Source organism: Globicephala melas, chromosome X, assembly GCF_963455315.2.
Source record: "Globicephala melas chromosome X, mGloMel1.2, whole genome shotgun sequence".
Lineage (NCBI taxonomy): Eukaryota > Metazoa > Chordata > Mammalia > Artiodactyla > Delphinidae > Globicephala > Globicephala melas.
The window spans coordinates 99,020,167-99,041,333 of record NC_083335.1 but is presented as its reverse complement, the minus strand read 5'-3'; the positions used below and the strand labels follow the sequence as shown (position 1 = coordinate 99,041,333).

Below are 21,167 nucleotides of genomic sequence, written 5' to 3'. Positions count from 1 at the left end.
TAATCAAGGAGATTTTTGTGCATTTTATTTCCTCAATTATGATACTTTTTGATCTGGATCAAGGCAGTTTGCATAGGCTATGGAAAAAAATGAACAATAGCAAGGTAGCCTCACTTCATGGCAGCATTTCAGATGGCTGTGCTGAAGATCTGCTCAGAGGAACAATGCCCTGATGTACCATTTGCTAAGTGGATAACAGCTCAGAGTCAGAAGACAAAAATATACAGATGAGACAAAGAAGAGGCTAAAAAAGTGAAAAAAAGAAATGCTGAGAAGCAGAATAACTAGAAAAGCAAGAAGATGCTGGAGGGGCCTGAGACAAGGATTTTCTAGCCATTGGGGATGGGGGAATACATGGGCAGGAATAGGAATATACGACCTGACCAAGCGTGTGAGACCCATGGGAAGCAACTGCAGAAAATAATGGAGAAACCATGGAGGCTGAAGTGGAGATCAAAAGGAATAGGCAGGGAGGCAAAGTTGGGGACAGGATCACATAAGAAGTGATAGAAATAATAAATAAGAGAGGAGGCACAGTAAAGGCAATGCTTCTTCGAGTTTTAGTTTTCCCAAACATCCGTATTCACCCAAAGCTGAGCATTTCTTCCAAGACACCACGTTATGAATATCCTTAATTTTATGGATATCCCTAAAGAAGAAATTTTTTTTTATAGTACAGCTATATTTATGTGGGAATTAGGATGGATTTTTAAAGAGTAGTTTTTGATGCAAGTTTTAATCATCATGTAGGAAATAAGACAAGGCTGAATAAATGAATGTTCATCTATTATATATGTTCATTTATTATATGTATGCTGTATATAACATCATCTAAATTAATTTTCCCCCAAATTTTTATGATGTGAATTATTGAGAAAAGATAGTGCTAATGCTTCTCAGTGAATTAATTGATGTCTTTCTCCTCTAAGATTAGCCAACAATCTGATTACTGTAAGCAATATTTCCATAGGCTCTGTTCTCCTTTGGAAAACAAAGTTCACATTTTCTGTTGTTAGAGTAATTAAATCTTTGAAGAGTTTGTTTTAGACCTTTAGAAAAAAAAATCCTCATGTAAACCAACATTCTTTAAAATTATCTAGAAAAAACTATACATTCACATTTTTAAAAACACCACCACCCGCTGCTATGAGTATCACGAGGTTAATATATACACAGCAAAGTTTGGCAAAAATAATCAGAAATAAGCCTTAGCAATGAAATCCACATATTTAATTTTACTCTGTCATTACCTCAGAGTGTTTTTCCAAATTCTAGCAACCCGAATCATAAAGAAATGGAACTAGAAATCCTTTGAGTGACTACTTCTTAAATTATGGATACCATGCTGTAAAGCATCTGGCTCATTCTAGTACTGGCATGATTTCTCAAAATTAAAAAAAATGCTCTTTATATTTTGTTATTTAAATAAGCCTCTCAGTGATTAATCAACTGATGTGCTATAGCTGGTTTCAAGGTATATGCTAGCGACAATACTGATAATGGCACGACACTTTAAAACTCCACACAAGTAGATTACTCAACAATTTGGTCACTTTCCTATTCAGGTTCAGTCAGGTAAGTGTGGTTATGAATTGCTTTTGCTCGCCATAGAATGGAAGTTAAATTTTTTTTATCCAATTCTTATTTTGCTCGATGAGTCCTGTGACCGCAAAAAAGTAAAAGTTACCATATCGGGGGCTTCCATGGTGGTGCAGTGGTTAAGAATCCGCCTACCAATGCAGAGGACATGGGTTCCATCCCTGGTCCGGGAAGATCCCACATGCCGCGGGGCAACTAAGCCCATGCACCACAACTACTGAGCCTGCGCTTTAGAGCCCGCGAGCCACAGCTACTGAAGCCCTCGGGCTTAGAGCCTGGGCTCTGCAACAAGGGAAGCCACCGCAATGAGAAGCCCGTGCACTGCAACGAAGACCCAACACAGCCGAAAATAAATTAATTAAATAAATAAATTTAAAAAAAAAGATGACAGAGGTATTAACATTAAAAAAAAAGTTGCCATATCAAAATCCGTGCAAGGGGAGAGGCCGGTTTACAGGATTGACAATGAATGAGGTGGCACATCTAGGAAAGATGAATGCCATTCAGAATGACCATGCCGCTGAGTTTCATCTATCTGTTCACTTGGTGTCAAGGAAATTGTTGAAGTGAATTTCAAAAATTTTACAGTGGTTACTTAGAAATCACTGGCTCCCCAAGCAACTTTCTAAAGTTGAGCTCAGCTCTTCCATTTCCCTGCTGGAATGACAGAACACACCGCGACTTTACTGCTACTCCCCACCCGTCTTAGAGACCACTGTGTGTGTCACTAGTGCACCTTCCTTCTTCAATAAATGTTGTCAGTAGAAACAAACAATTTGTGGATAAACTGTTTCTTTCTTTTTCCCTTTCTTAGTTACAACATTTGTACCATTATGTAACTACATTCTAGGACTAATTTAATAATTAGCTTATCATTAAGTAGTTTGAGTTCTTAGAGGAAAAATGACAGTCTCTAGAGGTAAAGATGTAGCTCATCATATACACTGTAAAATTGGAGTGTTTTTGATAGGCACATACGTATCTGATTTTTCATTTGAAAATATGAATATCATAATTTTCCCCACCTGATCATGTCTTGCCTGGAGCATATTTTAAAGTAGCTCTGAAAACTTGCAATGTGTGACATAATTATTTTAATCTCCATAAAAAATGATGTGATAAAAGTATTGGCATAGCCTTGGTGCTAGAACTAAAAATACTGCATATATGTTTTGTGGAATATGTACTCAAATGATACAATAATAGTATTACAGATACATTTTAAAAGTCTTGGTTATTAACCCAGTGCAAGTAAATTTAGAATTCTATAGATTCCCTCATTAAATTATAACCGTATTGACAATTCTTCCTATATATGTTAGAAGGAATAAAAGTTAATATTAATAGAATGTTATATCTCTTCTTTGAGAAAAAGATATTATTATTATACTCTCCTAGCATATGTATTCATAAACATAAATACAAGGGGAATTTTGTTCAGCGTCCTCAACACCCATTGCAGTACCTGGAAAAGAGTGAGTGCTTAATTTTTACCAAAGCAATTAATTAGAAAATGAAAACTATATGTTCATATCAGTCTTTTCACCTTAGATACTTTCATTATATAATAATGACACTAGTACACATGTAACTATTTGAGTCTTTTTCTTTTAAAGTTAGAATCATTAGGCTCTACCAGATAACCCATTTCAAAAGCAAAATTTGGCAAAAGGTTGGAATAGAGATGAAGAAAATGGAGAGACACTTGCTTTTCCAAGAAGAATGGCACACGTTTGCTTAGATGCCCTCTTGCAGCCCGTCACAATGATGCTGGCAAAAGCAGAAAAGAGTTAATAGAACTATTTACATGCATGTACGCATGCATTAGAACTCTCTGAAGTATTGAAAAGTAACAAGTCACCCAACGTGAGAAAATTCTCAAAGAATCAGAGAACCCAAGATCATATAAATGATACTTCAGTGTAAACGTAAGGAAAAGAAAAAGAAGTCTTCCCTCTTTTTCTTCAAATACAAGAATTTCTGTGTCAGAATTGTCACAAAGCTGGGCGTTTGAGCTTGGGAAAGTCATAGACTCCCTGTGTCTCAGTATCCTTTCCTGACTTATGAATATTTTGATAATGAAACTGGCAACACATTCAGTTAACTCAGACATGTAAAATGTTAAATTCATTTGAAATGTGGACTAGCAAATTGTAAAGATGTCTGTCTCCCTGGTTGTTGTTTGACAAGAGAGAGCAGAACTCAGCCCGAGTAAGCCATCCTGCCCTTTTAATTAGGGGCTTGCAGTCAGGAAGGAGTCCGCAAAATCCTGCTAGAACTGTGTTTCAACTCGGGTTCTCCAGACTCCACTGAGCAGCCCTGGCCTCTCCTCAGAGCAGATTGGTCTATCCATGAGGAACGGTTGCCAAGTGAGAAGTATACGGAGGGTGATTCACCACACCAAGTGCTTGGCTGGGCTTCTAGAAGCGCCTATCTGCCAGGGTAAATTTTTCTGTCACCAGCAGCAACCTAACAATTAGGCTAAATGCAATCATTAGCAGGTTGTAGATTATATGTTTTGTATGGGGAAAAAAACCTGTAAGAGTTAGTCCCATGTTATTAACACGCTGATGAGGATAGAGTATCAAGGAGGGTTAATGGAGTTTGTTTCAGGGCAAAAAAATATGTATTAGCAGATCCCAGCAATTATAATAGACTCTTATTTATTGCTATTTGCTAAAAGAGACACTTCTTTTACTAAAGGGATCCAAGATTATTTCTGTGATTTCTAAAGGATTTACCCTCCATTCTCACCGTGGAAAGTCTCAGGAAAACAAAGACAAGTCAAATATGCTGCGCCAGAGAATTGATCTCTCTCTTTCTCTGTCATCATTGTCCTTGTCGTTTTCATAGTTGTCTTCCTTCTCCTCTTCCTCCTCTACTTTCTTTCTCTCTCTCTCCAATCCCTCTCCCTTATTTATCTATCCACCTGTCTATATCTATCTAACCATCCATCCAACCATGAAAATGTTCCTAAACTTCTAATAGAATATGAGGTTAAAATAATAGTTCGAAGGGAATAATAGAAAACGCCTACGTCTGAGTAGAGTCGAAGGCAGAATAACACAACTTCCCTTGATTAGTATGCAAATTTATAAATTTATGCCCAAGTGAAGAGTTGAGCTAATGGCACTTGAGAATACTACTTAGGTAACATCCAGTGAAATGATCTTCATGCAGCAGCCTAGGCTGGATGCTATGCCATCTCTCTTACAAATGCTTACTGAGGACTGAGTAGTGTACCAGTTACTATAGTGGCCCGTAAGATTCTTCTAGAGAAATCAGTTCCACGGTCAAAGTTATTAAACGTATGCATACTATATAGACTATCCTTTTCCTCACACATTCCCAAACACATATTGTGTATTCACAATGCATACACTGTAATAAAAGTCTGATTAATTCTACAGAAATCTGTTTACTTTGACTTAACCTGATCATGCCTGAACGTTTTCTTTTTCACCATGTACCCCTTCTTGAGTTAACTAGTTCTGGCAGAGACCCATTTGGGGAAAAAAAATAGAAGAAAAGTATAGGAGGGGGATAATCAGGATGCTAAAGTCACGTGTCCACCTGATGCTTGAAATTATTACACGGAGGCGTTACCCAGCCTGTTCTTGAATACTTCTACAACTCTACAAGGCAGCCTGTTCCATCTCTGGACAGCTTGATCACAAAATCCCTCTCTGCTAAGCTGAAATATAAATTCTTAGGACTACGTGACGTGCTTGAATTTATCCAGCCTAATATCCTTAGTTTTCCTTTTCCACTGCTCTATTGCACAGTGTGTGTGTGTGTGTGTGTGAGAGAGAGAGAGAGAGAGAGAGAGAGAGAGAGAGAGAGAGAGAGATTACTGTGACTAAAACCCGTTATCTCCCCATTCTGAATGTTTTTGGTTGGCATAGTGCAGTGGTTCTCAAACTGTAATATGCATAGAAATGAGCTAGAGACTGGAAAGCTTGTTAAGAGTTTTCTGGACCACATCCCCAGAGATTCTGATTTCGTAGGCTGGGGTAGGACCCACACATTTTCATTTCTAGCCAGCTCACAGGTGATGCTAATACTTCTAGTCCAAGGACCACACTTTGGGTAACACTTGGGTAGTATATACTTTGGCGCTCTGCCAAGACCCATGCCCTAGCTGGTGGGAATATTGGCTGCTAACAGCTCACAGCTGCCTCTCTCACTGGAAATTGGCCTCAGCTGTAGGTAACTGTTTTATCCAAGGTTGCCCTCTCCCACAGGGTGACCCAGAACCAATAACCAGCTGATACTGGAATACAAAGGCCCAGCCCCCTTGCCTCAATTCAGGACGTCTCTGAGGGGACCTACAAATTCCAGATCTCCCCTTAGAAGCCGCCCAGGCTTCAGGTTCACTGCAGGGTAGCTTCTCTCTCTGCCCAATCTTACCTCTGTCACGTCCTTACTCATGTATCTCATGGAAACACTCTTCAGCAAACCTTCTGCACACAACTCCCCATCTCAGGGAATCTTCTTCTCCCTGTTTCCAGGGAGCCCAGTCTAAGTCGGTTGCATTGTGTCTTTTATTTTACTTTTCTTTTGAACCAAGTGTATTGCCTTATATTTACATTTCATCTTTCAATATGCAGCCTACCACCCCAAGTTGTTGAAATCTTTTTGGCTCCTGGTACTCTTGTCTACAGTATTTGCTATTTCTCTCTGCTTTGTGTCACTGGCAAATTTGATAAGAATGCTATCTACGTCTTCATCCAAGTCACTGATGGAAATATTGAAGAGGACAGAGCTGAGATTAGATTACTGTGAAAAGCTGCCAGAACCTCCTTCCAAGTTAATATGTATCCATTAAAAAGCAATGAAGGGAGCACAGGCCTCAGGGACACAGATTTGGGTTTGAAACACCAGCTCTGTCTAAGTAGGGGTCAACAGCTTTACTCACAGCTAAAAAGAATAATGCCATTTTAGCCTGCCTGTTTTTAATAGGCAACTTAGGTATGACTTACATATTAAAATAAACATCAATAAATCATATCTCACTATCAAAAAAACATAAAGATCATAAAACAATCATTATGAATTCATGATCATTACTCACTTAATTTGTCTCAGGATGCAATTTGTGTTTGGTCATTTTTGTGGAGGGTTTGTTTCATTTAAATATTTTTAAAAAGAGGTTGTGATAAAGTTGATGTTTAATAGCTAATTCAATTTCACTACGTAGATTTAAAATACTTGCAATGTAAAAGAAAAACACAACTCCTCGGGAATTGTATGAGTAGCCATGAGTCTATGAAATGCAGGTTAAAAATCTCCAAAAGGGCTTGGATTAGGTCTGTTTGACTTGCTTTAAATGCTCCGTGGCATGAAGACACTGACTGGCCACAGAATGATGTAATGAGTATCATATTAGGGATCCGAGGAAGCTAACTGAGAAGCTGAATATTAGAAGATATTTAAAACCCACAACCACTGATTTGAATGTGGAATTGATTTCTCGCAAATTTGAAGAGTTTCCATCTCTTTGGATGAATACTGATGCTATAGGCAGAATGGCCAGTGCATAAGACATTGGCTGGAGGCACATGGATACTGCTTTTCTTTCTGATGATTGAATAAGTCACCATGTACCTCAACAAAGTATTTCCCATCCATTTTTTCTCTTTAAAAGATAATACCTGAGCGTTACCTTCCTAATAAAAATGTAGTAAGGATTTTTTTTTTTTTTTTTTTTTTTTTTTGCGGTACGCGGGCCTCTCACTGTTGTGGCTCCAGACGCGCAGGCTCAGAGGCCATGGCTCACGGGCCCAGCCACTCCGCAGCATGTGGGATCCTCCCAGACCGGGGCACGAACCCGTGTCCCCTGCGTCGGCAGGCGGACTCCCAACCACTGCGCCACCAGGGAAGCCCAAGGATTTTTAAAAGGAAAAAAAAATCCAATCTGGAAATGCTTTCGATTGTTACTAAATTGGGAGTAAGTTAAATAAATATTACCAGGGACTTCCCTGGTGGTCCAGTGGCTAAGACTTTGCCTTCCAATGCAGGGGGTGCAGGTTTGATCCCTGGTCAGGGAGCTAAGATCCCACATGCCTCGTGGCCAAAAAAAAAGAACCCAAAACATAAAACAGAAGCAATATTGTAGAAAATTCAATAAAGACTTATAAAAATGGTCCACATCAAAAAAAATCTTTAAAAATAGATACAGGCAAAATACATTTACAAAAATAGGAAAGAAAGTGCTAAAAAATGTTAACGTTGATTATTTCTCAATTTTTAAAATTTTCTAAAGTAAGTATCACTTTACATTAGGGGAAAATTACTTCAAAATACAGAAGAAACTTCCAAGCACAGAACAACGCTAGGTAAAATATAAAAACACAAAACCAGAAAGGCACAATCTGGGCTCAGAAACAAGACAGATAGCTCTGTGGGTCAGAAATGACACAGAAACACAAAGTAGTATGCAGGGTTGAAGACATGAAGCTGTTGGACTCTGGGAAGTAGGTAGTGGCTGCCAGGAGTTCAGAATCTACTGGCCTCAAGAATCTGAAAATGCTCCACGTAAGACAAAGAACCTGAGCCAGGCTCTTTGCCTCAATTAGCTAGGAACAGTATCACGCTTCCCAAGTGGTCACAGGGGTCTAAGAAAGAGGTGCTGTTAAACAGCACCTAGAACTGCTTCCATGACCCCCCTTTGGGGGAGGAAACCGAAAAGAACTGAAAAGAAAATTCCACAAAATTCACTAATACCTGTTTTGTATATTTTTTAATACCAGAAATGCATCTGAATTAACGGTTTACAGAAAGAAAATGAATCCCTATTATAAACTGAATGAAGCCAAAAGATCTCCACATCAGATGACTGTTAGAATTGGAGAGATAAAGTTACAGATCAAATGATGACTATATCCATTTTCCAAAATAACTCAACTTCCTAAAAATAAACTCCAGCTCATTTATATATTTTATTGAATATTTTAAAGATTCTGAGACTGATAGTGATGGGAAGACAATGAAAAATGCATATATAATTGAAAGTAATATAATGGATGCCGTTGATAACATTAATGGTTCAATTAAACGAAGCAAGGGAAACTTTCTCCCATTTGTTTTAATTTTAGATACCATAATATTAAATTAATGAATGAAAAAAAGAAAGGTCTGTTGGTGTCCTATAACTTTTGTTTAGGAAACAATTATAATTTTTTTCAGTTTTAGAGTCTTTTCATCGCTAAAGGGTATGTAGAGGCATTTGTAAGCATATATTTTGGGGTGCTAGTAGGGCCCGGTTTAGGACTGCAGGACTGGGTTAAAATGAATATGGCTACTGGGTTGCACCACCACGTAATTTTCCACACCAGTAAATCGCCAATGATTCCAAATGTCTCCCTTTGTATGCAATCCCTGCAAGCTAGAAACATTCTAACTGCTTTGAAGGAAACGACATAAAGTGAAGCAGGCAGTTGCCACCACGAAACTTTTAGATCCGTATGGATCATGACACTCCCTGGCCCAGAGCCCCAGGATTTCGCATTACAGGTATTACGTTATCCTATTGTAAGATGGCGAGAATTCTTATGCTTCATAATCAGTTGGGAAGACTGGGTCTCGGCAGTATAAAAACGAGAGTGCCTTATAACTATATATACAACCGTCTTGAAGAGCCTAGAGAAACGTCCTCGTACTGCCAAAAGAAGTGTACCTAGAAGAGTTGCTAACCGATTGAATTTTTCAATGTACCAAATCCCCTTTAGTCCTTGAGATGGACTAGAAGGTATGTTTTGCATGAGAGGAATTAAAAATAGGGTTACTGTAAATTGAGAATTTTGAGCTGGTGGCTTTAGGGTCATTTGTAGCGTTAATATTTATGACTATAACATGCTACAAATATATCATAAGCAGTCTCTGACTTAATAAGAGGTTGTATCAATATTTTAAACAAACGTCCTGTTAGCATCATATCACATTCTTTACATAGCTTCAAGGGCAGCAGCAAATCTTCGTCTTTTAAGTTTCTGGAAATAATCCAAAGCCATTTAGTGCCCAACATCTGATGAACTGCTTCATTCAATACACAAACAATTACTGAATACAATTATTCAGCAAACACAAGGTGTGGCTACAAAATAATACAACAATCTTCTGAAGGTCATGAAACAGTCCCTAGGTAGTTCCAGAAAAGGAGTTTCAAAAATGTTTTGAGAAAGGACAGCATTTGTGGCTAGAGCATAAGACCCTTTTATGAAGTTCACATGCCTGTCCCTCTGCTAAATAAACAAACTGACAACCAAGCACAAATTGTGATATTATTTGCTTTTCTTTCCTGAAAATAAATCAAGTTTGTTTGTTTTTATTGTCAGAAAAATTGGGGTATGCTTTTGGCAATATATTACATATGAACATATCATCTGTCAGGTCTCAAGAGGAAAACAAAAGAGTGCTGGGAGCAAAGGAAAACCAGAAGATTAGTTTTAAGGGAAATAACTCTGGGTCAGTGTGAATGCCAAGTGAGTGTAGAGACTCAATGGTTAGGAGCACGGAAAAAGGTGGTCACAATCTACCAGGCAAAATATGGAGACGATTTAGGATGAGGTGAAGATGAAGAACAGAGATGAAGAAAAGGCAACAGCTTCTAGAGAAATTTTTGAAGTAGAAGTCACAGAATTTAGAAGTCAGTTTAATATATGTATTAGCAGAGAAGAGAGAGGGAGGAAGAGGTAGAAGGTAATTCTTAAGTTTCCAGCTCTAGAGAAAATTAAGTTAAGCAATTAATTTTCCCTGAAAACATAGGAAATATAGCATTGTCTTAGGGGCAGATAATGCCTTGTACTTTGGACATTTTGGAGCCTGTAGATGGTGCAGATGGAGATGTATGGTAGGTGGCTGGAAGTATAGTTCTAGAGATGAGGAGAAAGATGTGAGATGGAAATAAAAACTGAAGACTCTTAACGGTAGTTGAAGTTGACAGACAAAAGTACTTGAAATGTGTATACAGAAATAAGAGAGAATTAAGAATGGGAATACCAAGATTTAAAGGTTGTATACAGCAAACAGAGCCTATATTGATTATTGTTACAACTCTCAAATTTGTATCTTGAGTCCCAACCATTGCCCAGAACTTAAGATTTTATAGCCGCTATCTACTCCACATCTCCACCTGGATGCATAACAGACATTTCAAAAGTGGCGTGTCCATATCTTCTTCCTAAAACAAGCTGCTTTTGGAGCTTTCTCCATCTCAGTAAATGGGTACCCCCATCTTCCAGTTGCTCAGGCTAAAAACTCTGTAGTCTTCTTGATGCCTCTCTTCCATACCTAAATCTAATCCATTACAAAACCTTTTGGGCTCTGTCCTCAAAATAGAGTAGAAGTCAATCATTTCCTCCCTCCCTCCCTCCCTTTCTTTCTTTTATTTTTGGCTGCGTTGGGTCTGCGTTCCATGCGGGCTTTCTCTAGTTGCGGCGAGCGGGGGGCTACTCTTCGTTGCGGTGCGTGGGCTTCTCATTGCGGTGGCTTCTCTTGTTGCCCAGCATGGGGTCTAGGCGCACGGGCTTCAGCAGTTGTGGCTTGCGGGCTCTAGAGCGCAGGCTCAGTAGTTGTGGCGCACGGACTTAGTTGCTCCGCGGCATGTGGGATCTTCCCAGACCAGGGCTCGAACCCGTGTCTCCTGCATTGGCAGGTGGATTCTTAACCACCGCACCACCAGGGAAGTCCAGTAGAAGTCAAACATTTCTTACCACATTCACCTCTCCTATTCTGGTCCAAATCACAGTTGTCTCCCGACTGACTTATGACAACAGTCTTCTAATGGTTTCACTGATTTCCTTCAGTCTATTATTGCAGAGGGGCCAGATAAGCTTAAAGATGCCACTCCTCTGCTCAAAACCCTCCAATGACTCCCATCTCATTCAGAGTAAAAGCAAAAGTCCTTAGAGGGGCCTATAAGGTCCAACGTAATCAGATTCCTCTTACCTCCCTGAACTCCTTGTCTACTAGACTCTTGCTTGCTTGACCCATTCCTATCATACTGGTCTCCTTAAGGTTCCTCCAACATGCAGGGCACACTGCAGCCTCAGGGCATTTCCAGTTATTAGAACCCTCCTGGACTGTTTTTCTTCCAATTATCCACAGGGCTCACATCCTTAGGTCCTTTAAGTTTTGGTTAAAACTCACTCTTTCAGTGAGATCTTTCTTTTTTTTTTAAGTATTTATTTATTTGGCTGCGCCGGGTCTTAGTTGCGGCACACAGGATCTTTAGTTGTGGCATGTGGGATCTAGTTCCCTGACCAGGGATGGAATCCGGGCCCCCTGCATTGGTAGTGTGGAGTCTTAGCCACTGGGCCACCAGGGAAGTCCCCAGTGAGATCGTTCTTAAGCACCATATTTAAGTAATAGCACTTCTCTTCCACCACTCGCTCACTCACACACTTACACATTCTCAACTGCTTTCCCTCTTTATGTTTCCACATTTCACTTATCACAATCTTATGTACCATACATTTAACTATTTTATTTGTTAATGTCTGTATCTCACCTTCTCCTTGCCAGAATGTAAGTAAGCTTCATGAGGGTAGGGATTTTGTCTGCTGTATACCTAGTACCAAGAACTGAGCCTAACTAGCACATACCTAGCACCAAAATATTCACCAAGTGAATGAATTCTTAAAATGTTTATGACAGATGACATTTACTGAGCTCCTACTATGTGCCAGGCATTGTGCCAAGCACTTCACACTTATTATATTACTAGAGAAATTGGAGAATTGCAAAATAATATCGTTTGGAAATCAAAGAAGGGAAAGTTTCAACCAGTAGAGTTGATAAACAGGACCAAGGTCAAAAAGATGTCGAGTAGATGGATAAATAAAATAGGGCAATTAGTTATTATAAAAGTTATTGACAATCTTAATGAGTCCTTTTTTCAGGAAAGTGGAGGTACTGGGGAAGCCAGACTGAAGTGGGTCCAAGCATAACCAGAAGCTGGAGAGGAAACAAGAATGTCAATTACTACTTTAAAAAATTTTGATGGTAAGGGGAAACAAGGATAGCTGGATAGAAAAGTTGGTATCCTAAAAATGTTCTTCTAGGACGAGGGAACTTGAGCATGATGGTTGGCTGAAGGGGAGGAGCAAGGAGAAAGAAGAAATTGAAAATCCCAGAGAAAGGAAGCAGAACGGTTACTAAAAAAATACGTTGGCTAATGTGAAAGAGATCCAGTGTTCAGCTAGAGTAGCTCTTTGCTGCACACAAAATAGGGCTCAATAATTTCTCTCCCTTTTCTTCTTTTTTTTTTAAAGTGAAAAAGAGAAAGGACCTAGGAATAGAGAAGCAAGGAGTGATTTACAAGGGCTTCATGGCTGCCAAAGATGGAGAACACAAGTGATAACTGTTCAATTTCTCAACTATTAATTGTAATTATTAAAATTTGAAACATATTATTAGAGCGGACAGGAGAATACTGAGATATTATTTTAAGGATAGTGTATTTGCATGCATGTCCATGCATATGCATATACACATACATACATGTATACACATACATGCTAAGTCTTTCTTAGAACTGGGAGAGATTGTTCAGGTATCTGGGAGCTTTTGTGAGGAACTTCTATCCATGATGAACCCTCTGATACTAGGATCAGCCCCTCTACTTGATGAGTTTGCTCCTTGCTGATGAGTAGTTGGAGAAGCCCTCCTATAGCTACAGACAGACAATTCAGAGTTAATGCACATTTCTTGTTTAAAGAGTGGCCCTGGAATAGAAATAAGGAAATGAAATCTCATGACAGTGTCATCATAAAGTCATCAGCCAGATGGCAGTCCTTGAGATCTAATCCTTAGAGGCTTCTCACAATAATATGTAATATCACATCTAATACTATCTTATTCACCAATTCATATCTATTCACAGAGATTGAAGGGAAAGAAATGAACTTGCAGAAGCCCACATTTCTGGCTTTATATGTTAACATGGACTCTATAAGTCATACGATCAGGAAAACAAAATATTTTCCTACATAGGTCACAATGATGATCTATGTTCTGATATGAACTGCTAAATTACAGAGGTTACTTGAGAAGCAGGTTTTGCTTTTATTCATGAATGGTAGAGCAAGTCCTTTCAGGTGCACGTAGCTATTTATATTTATCTACATAAAATGGTAATTAAAGGTCCAATAAAAGCCAGTATAGAATTTGAAGATTCCTCTGACCTATTAATAAACTTAAATTGAACACTAAACTACAAAACAAAATTAGCTCACTTTCGTTTTTGATTATGTCTTGAAACTACAGCCTGCCTGTATACGATATCAAAGTAAAGTTCTTCCAAGTTACACTTCTTATATCTTGTTTAACATTCAAAATTTTAAAACTGAAGTAAAGATTTTATTGCTTTACATAGGCTTCCAAATGCACAAAATTTTTGCATATATTTATCTATATGATTGAAAGTTTCAGTGCAGGCAATATATCAGTGCTCAGTGGTAAAACCTGAACCATGAGAAACGATGTAATCAGAATGCTTTCAACGGTCTCCCCTACCTAAAAAGTCTTGGTTATAGATATATTTCAAAGACATGAGATACTTTTATTCCCCAAACCCAAATATCAATATTAATAATTTCTCCTTTAAAATTATGTTTATTAGGATTACCAGTAAGTGTTTATATTCTGTGATAGTTGTAGTTTTAGACACTTTAAATGGCAACTCTAGAAGATGGATAAATAGAAAAAATAGGGTAGAAACAAGGAAATAGAATAATGTGAACCACTTTGTAAAGGAAATACTTTTTATTTACAAAATTTGGCAAAATCTCGTTCTGAAGTAATAGAGTATGTAATTGTTATAAATGCATGCTAAACTGCTTAGGGGATCAATAAAATTTTCTGTGATGACGGAAATGTTCAGTTCTGGACTGTCCAATGGGGAAGCCACTCGTTACCTGTGGCTCTTGAGCATCTGAAAGGTGGCTGAGGAGCCGGAAGAAATGAATTTTAAATTTTATTTAATTGTACTACTTTAAATTTAAATGGCCATCTATGGCTAGTGGCTACACTACTGAATAGCACAAATCTAGAGGAGGACGATGATGTTACTTCACTTCTGGGTTTAGCTGGACGAGACACTGGATAAAAACATCAAAATGCAGAAGATCACATAAAGAGTTTTCTTGTTCTTTACCTATTTAGCATAAGATCTATAAGAATATAAAATAAGAGAAGATGCAGCCAAGTAAAATACGGTTTAATCTGTGCGGGTGACACACACAGCACACACCGAATGTGAACTTCCCAGGTAAAGGTATCATTAGCCAATAGAGAACCCAGCTCTCCTCATGCCCTTTCACACTGACCAGAACCACCACCAAGCCCAAATGGCCCACTTTTATGACTACCCTACGTGAGAGTATACTGTGCATGAATATACAACCTACATGACTAGACCGTATTCACTCAGATTTGACTGGCTGTCTCTCCAGGGAGCTTCACGCTGTCCAGCTACAGCATGACGGTTTATCAGTTTCTTCTTTCCATACCCTTTGTGGCAGACATTCTCTATTGGCTGGCTCAACCCAAATTCCTAGATACTAGAGGTGGTTTTGTGGCATAGTTCTGACCCGAAAGTTCCTGAGAAAGCCACTGTTTTCCTGACACCAGCACTGCCCCTTCTGCTGCTGCTTCTTCCTGCTGGAATGCTTATGTTCTGAGGGAAATGCCAAGAAGAACAAGGAGACTTCAGGGCTGACATTGCTGCGCTATGGAGCCCATGTCACGACCTGCCCGACTCTGAACTTCTCATAAAGTGACAGGAACAGACCTCCATTAGGTAAGCTATTGAACTTGGGTTTTCTGTTACTTGAAACTGAAAGCAATCCTTTCAATTTTTCTTCTGTGTTGAGTTACTGGCACTCCAGAACACTAGTAGTTAGTTATTTTTTGTTTGTTCATTTACCTATTAAACATGTTTTGGGGGTAGATACTATGTGCCAAGCTAAGTGCTAAGTCATATGGTGAACAAGCAGCCAATGTGTATACCCCAATGTGTATACAGAGCAAACATTCTCATAAGAGACAAAGACCAACAGACACTTACGTACAGTGTAGTGAGATAAGCACTATAACAGGGTGTAGGCTTTGGGGTTGGTAATCAGAGAAGGCTTCCTGGAGGAAATGGCATTTACACTGAGACCTGGATAATGAATAGAACTTAACCATGCAAAAAGGAAGGAATAATACATCTATCACGTCAGCACATAATAGAGAAGACAGAACATAGCTATGAGGAAATGAAAATAGCTCACTGTTACTTAATTATGGGGAGGGGAGATTGAGGGAGAGCAGAAACTTAGGCTGGAGTTTTAAGGAAAGGCCATAACGTGCAAGATCTTGAAGTCATTGAAAGGAGTGTGGACTGTCTTCAAATAATAACGGATAAGCCACCAAAGCCTTTAAAACTGGGTGGGGGGGAGGGGGAACTATATGAATATACTGTATTTAGAAAAATCATCCTGCGTTCTATGTAGAGAATGGGTAAGAAGCAGGAAGATGTAGTCATTTAAGCAAGACATGATAGTTGAAGAGTAGGGAGGAAGGGAAATAACTGGATTTGAAAGCTATTTAGGTAGTAAATAGCTTTGTGATAGCTTGGCCACTGGGATTGTATTCAATAGAAGGAAGAGTCAGGCATGAGTTTCCAATTTGGACAACTGAATGGGTTGTGGTAATGTTCATTGGAGAGGGATCATGGGAAGAGAAGTAGGTTGCATTTGGAGAAAGAGGTTGTAAGAGGACAAAGATGAGTTCAGCTTTGGGCCTATTAAATTTGAAGTTCCCGAGGGACATTAAAATGAAAAGAAATCAATAGGATATGCAGGTCTGAAATTCAACGATCACGCTCAGCTGCAAATGGTATAAATGGAGAGTCATCAGCAGACTGAAACTACACAAGTGGATGAATTTTCATAGAGTATATGTGAGAAAGAAACAGGGAAGAACTTTAGAGGCATGAATCGAATTAGCTTGGCAAATCACAGGTTCTCTATGGGCTAGCAAAAAATGTAATTTGGCTTTTAACTTTCTATTTTACTTTACCCATTGGAGAAATAACTATATACCTTCTTTAGGTGGTAGCTTTTTAGGGACCAAGTCAAAAAATATAAACTGGAAGCCCCTTCTCTGAGGAATCCAAAGACCTAACGAAAATGATCAGAAGAAATGAGAGGGCTGTTTGGAGACTCAAGGAGCATGAAAGAGTGGCATAGAAGGGATAGACCTCTCTTGAAGCCCCAGTTTTGTAAAATGTCTCCTTCTTGGCTTACATTCCCTAAACTCACCAAATTAATCTCTGATCTTAATTTGCGTACCCATAGAGGCCTCTCTTTGAGAAGCAGGTATTTCTCAGTGAGATCTTAACTACTGACTCTCTGATACCAATCGATTACATATGAATAAGTCTCCCTGAGCCTAATCTGCCCTCATTTAACTGAACAAACAGCAGATCTGTATTTGGAGCAGAAAGTACAAACCTTGCCAATAAGAGGAGGCAGCAACTTGGAGAATGTTTTTTTTATCAGTTCCCTATTCAACCGGGGTTCTATTGATAGGGCCCCAAATATAACTCCCCAACTTCAGGTTGAGTCCTCTCTTCCATGGCCATCTGAACACCCACTGTCTGGAATTTAGGGCTAGAGCTGCTCTATTCCCCCAGGATGACCGGCTCAAATCCACTTTCACAGGAGTTTATACTCTTCAATCTTTAACTCAGTTTCAAGATTAACTTGATCTCTCAATTGCCGTGTATTAATAGTTCCTTACTCCTAAGAGTTTCTGCTTAGTTCAAAACCTGTTTTTGTTTTCTTTAATGGTGGCCTTTTTTTCTTAATAAAGGCCACCTACCTGACTTCAGTAAGTCATGTTATCTTCTGGAACTCATCTACCTTTCACTGGGATCTTCCTTACCACCATACAGGTGCTATTTTTGCCTCTGTTTTCTGACAGAGCTAAAAATGAGTACCCAATAATCCTTGACTTACCATAGCATGAACAAGGTAACTATAAATTATGTCGAGTCATCATTCAACAAATATTTCCCCTGCAGCATTATTTACAATAGCCAAGATATGGAAGCAACCTAAGCGTCCATCGATAGATGAATGGATAAAGAAGATGTGGTATATGTATACACCGGAATGTTAGTCATAAAAAAGAAAAAATTTTTGCCATTTGAAACAACATGGATGGAACTTGAGGGCATTATGCTAAGTGAAGTAAGTCAGACAGAGAAGGACAGATACTGTATGATGTCACTTATATGTGGAATCTAAAAAACCAAAACAAACAAAACAAAATGGAAACAGACTCATATAGACAGAGAACAAATGGGTGGTTGCCAGATGGAAGGAGGGGGTAAAAGGGAGAAATAGGTGAAGGGGATTAAGAGGTACAAATCTCCAGTTATAAAATAAACAAGCAATGGGGATGTAATATACAGCATGAGGAATACGGTCAATAACATTGTAATAACTTTGTATGGGGACAGATGGTTACTAGACTTATTATAGTGATCATTTCATAAGAAGTGCAAATGTCAAATAACTATGCAGTATACCTGAAACTAACATAATATTGTACATCAGCTACATTTCAATTAAAGAAACACAAATATTTACCAGCTCCCTACTATATCACCTGGTTCAGGATGTGTCAAATAAGAAAGATAGCCTCTGTCCTCAGGGAGGTTAGACTAATGTGAAGGACAAACATTAAACAATTAGTTACATAATTCATGTATTTGTTTATAATTTTGTTTATAATTAGGATAAATGCTAATGAAAGAACAGCACAAGGGGTTAAGAGTGAAAAATAAGGAGTCAGGACTTAGTTCGAGGAGATGGTGTCTCTAAGAGCTGTTGATTTCCGTAGATATATAATGGGAAATGAAGTTATGAGTCATGTTACACTACACAAATTTTCCCATTGGGTGTGTGGAGGGAGATACAATGACGGCACCAGAGACAGCTATAACTCCATCATGAAGCCCAAAGTGACTTCCCTGTCAGACTAAAGATGGGGCAGTTTGTGGCATGACGGAATAGAACAATATTTCTTTGGATAGAGTTCTCAAAGCAGACTAATAAATGGCCCTTTTAGCTACAAATCAATCTTTTGTTTTTGTCTAATTGCCTAGTTACGTCACTACCTTTCTGACTGTGGGCAACTTCGGGTCCCTCATCTTTAAAATAAGTGGACTTAGGCAAGACTGTGAGTTTGGTTGGCATTTGTCATCTTGGATCCTCCCAAAGCCCTGGTTTAGCAGGATGGGAAAACAAATCTGCATTATCCACCCAGTGTCACTACCCTATCATTAGAATCAGCAAATAGTTTTAGAAATAATATAGTTCATACCTTTTATGAATGCTTGCCCAAGAGGCATTGATGTTCTCTGTTATCATGTGTACTTTTCTGGTATCATCTGCAGAATAATCCCGAAGAAGTTTCAGTGCCAAGTCATTTGCCACATCTACATTTATCTGCCACTGGCGGAGGTCTTTGGCCAACTGCTATAGATACACATGGGAAAGAGAACGAATGTCAGTTTTCTCTGAAATCTCTAGTTGCACTTTCTTAAAATGCTTCATAAACAGCTTCTGAATCCTCGGGTCAGAGCATGTCTACACGGTTGCTTTTAATCTACCGTGTGTAGTTCACTCAAACATGATAGTATAAGCTAACCCATTTTTCATGACAAAACTTTTCAAATCCAGCTTCTTGAGCAATAATCAGTATCAGGTATCTCAATTTAGTAGCAATTAATTGGAAACAAACTTGGCTTAATTGTTTTTATCATGGGAGAGAACAAACTATAAAAATAAGCTCTCAAATAATTGTTGAGTATGTGACATATACCAAAATTTGAACAGAAAAAAATATCACGTTAGTTCTTTTCCTCGTCATTAACTTGTTGAATTGTTTATGTAATTAGTGCCATCTACTGGCATTCAACTAAAGCTGCATACGGAAAATATTAGGCATCAAAAAAAAAAACAGTGCTGTTATTCTAGTTATGAACTTATTTAAAGGATCAGTTTATTCATAATACTTAAAAAATATCCTACTTTAAAATCAGAATAAAATTTTAAATATAAGAATTTTGCTAAACCAAATGACGTATGTTTTCTTCTTTTTTTATCTTTAACAATTGAGTATTATCAAACCATGTATTGCATCACTTGAAATATCATATATCAAGAAAGAAATAAACCAATGAAAGGTTTATCTGGATGTATATTAACCCCAAGTTTCTATTAAACATTGCTTCAAGTGCATGGACGAGGTTTCCAAGCATTACGGTATTATTAAATTACAAAGATAGTTATATCAAATCCAATATAGTGGGTTAAATGGACAAAGGAATAGTAACAAGCAATTCAAACAAGAGAAAGAATAAAAAGTTTTTAAAGAAAAGGAAAAAAATCAACTTTCAAAACATGAAAAAATAAGAGTATTACAATTTGACACCAATTAAGTTTAAAAAAATAAAATCCAAAGCTGGATAGACTGTAGCCAAACTAGCGCATTCATATACTACTGATGGGAGCAGCATCTATTAGGACAATTTGGCAATATATATCAAGTGACATACAAACGCTTATTCCCATTGACCCAGTAATCTAATTTTAGTATTTTCTCCCAGTAAAATATTTAAAAGAAAGGACGTACATTATAGGAATAAAGATCTTCATTAATAAGATAGTAAAAAAATGAGAAACAATTTCAATGTTTAATGAGAGAATATTAAAATAAGGCAATACATCAACCCAATGGTCTAATATGCAGTAAATGTGCACAGAAATCACACAAAAAAGAAAAGAACACAATTTCTACCTTCACTGTATTTCTTAAATCTGTAAGAGTACATTGACATAAATTGGAAGGGTAAAAGAGAAAATTGAAACTAATTGATGTTTCTGAAAAGAGTACTCATTTTTGTTTTAGTATTTGTTCTTTTATGTTAATATGATTTATGGTAATAAAAATCAAACACTCGTACTTTTCAACATAGTTTCAGTATACATGAGTACACTCCTGTTCCCTGAAAATCTATAATCAGTATATAATCTGGCATTTCTCAGTTAATTAGAACATCCTATTCTAGAATCAAACGAAATAATTGCATTTATTGCATATAGCAAATAGACCCAGATAACAGAGCTAGTAGGAAGCAGCTAAAGCCAGTATCACTAACTTTTGCTATAAAAATAAAAAGAGAGACAATTTTTAAAGGCACACAGTGTACTCGCTGTACTATAAAGCAATTACAATTTAACCTTGTGGAATTCCTGCCTTTTCTTATATACACCTTTTATCAAGCCCTGCAGTTCCTATTTTCCACTTTTTATATCCTCACACTGTCCAAAAGCCCTCCTGAGGTGAAACACACACACCAAAGTCTTTCCCTTTCTAGAAATTTCCTACAGTACAAAATTACATCTTCTTCCCTTTCCCTCTTCACTGAAGCCACTTTTAACCTATAGTGTTAAAAAGTAATGTATACTAAGATATGAAAGACCAATTGGTCCTTATTATCCAGAAGA

The 21,167-nt window shown here is 38.0% G+C and overlaps 1 protein-coding gene across 1 annotated transcript in view; it reads right to left on the bottom strand.

Annotated features, from left to right (window-relative positions):
• DMD (dystrophin) overlaps nucleotides 1–21,167 on the bottom strand; it is a 2,243,521-nt gene that overhangs the window by 520,082 nt on the left and 1,702,272 nt on the right. The window contains exon 54 of the mRNA XM_060293058.2: nucleotides 18,979–19,133. Within this exon, the coding sequence (XP_060149041.1) occupies nucleotides 18,979–19,133 (155 nt within the window). The remainder of the gene's footprint in view (nucleotides 1–18,978; nucleotides 19,134–21,167) is intronic.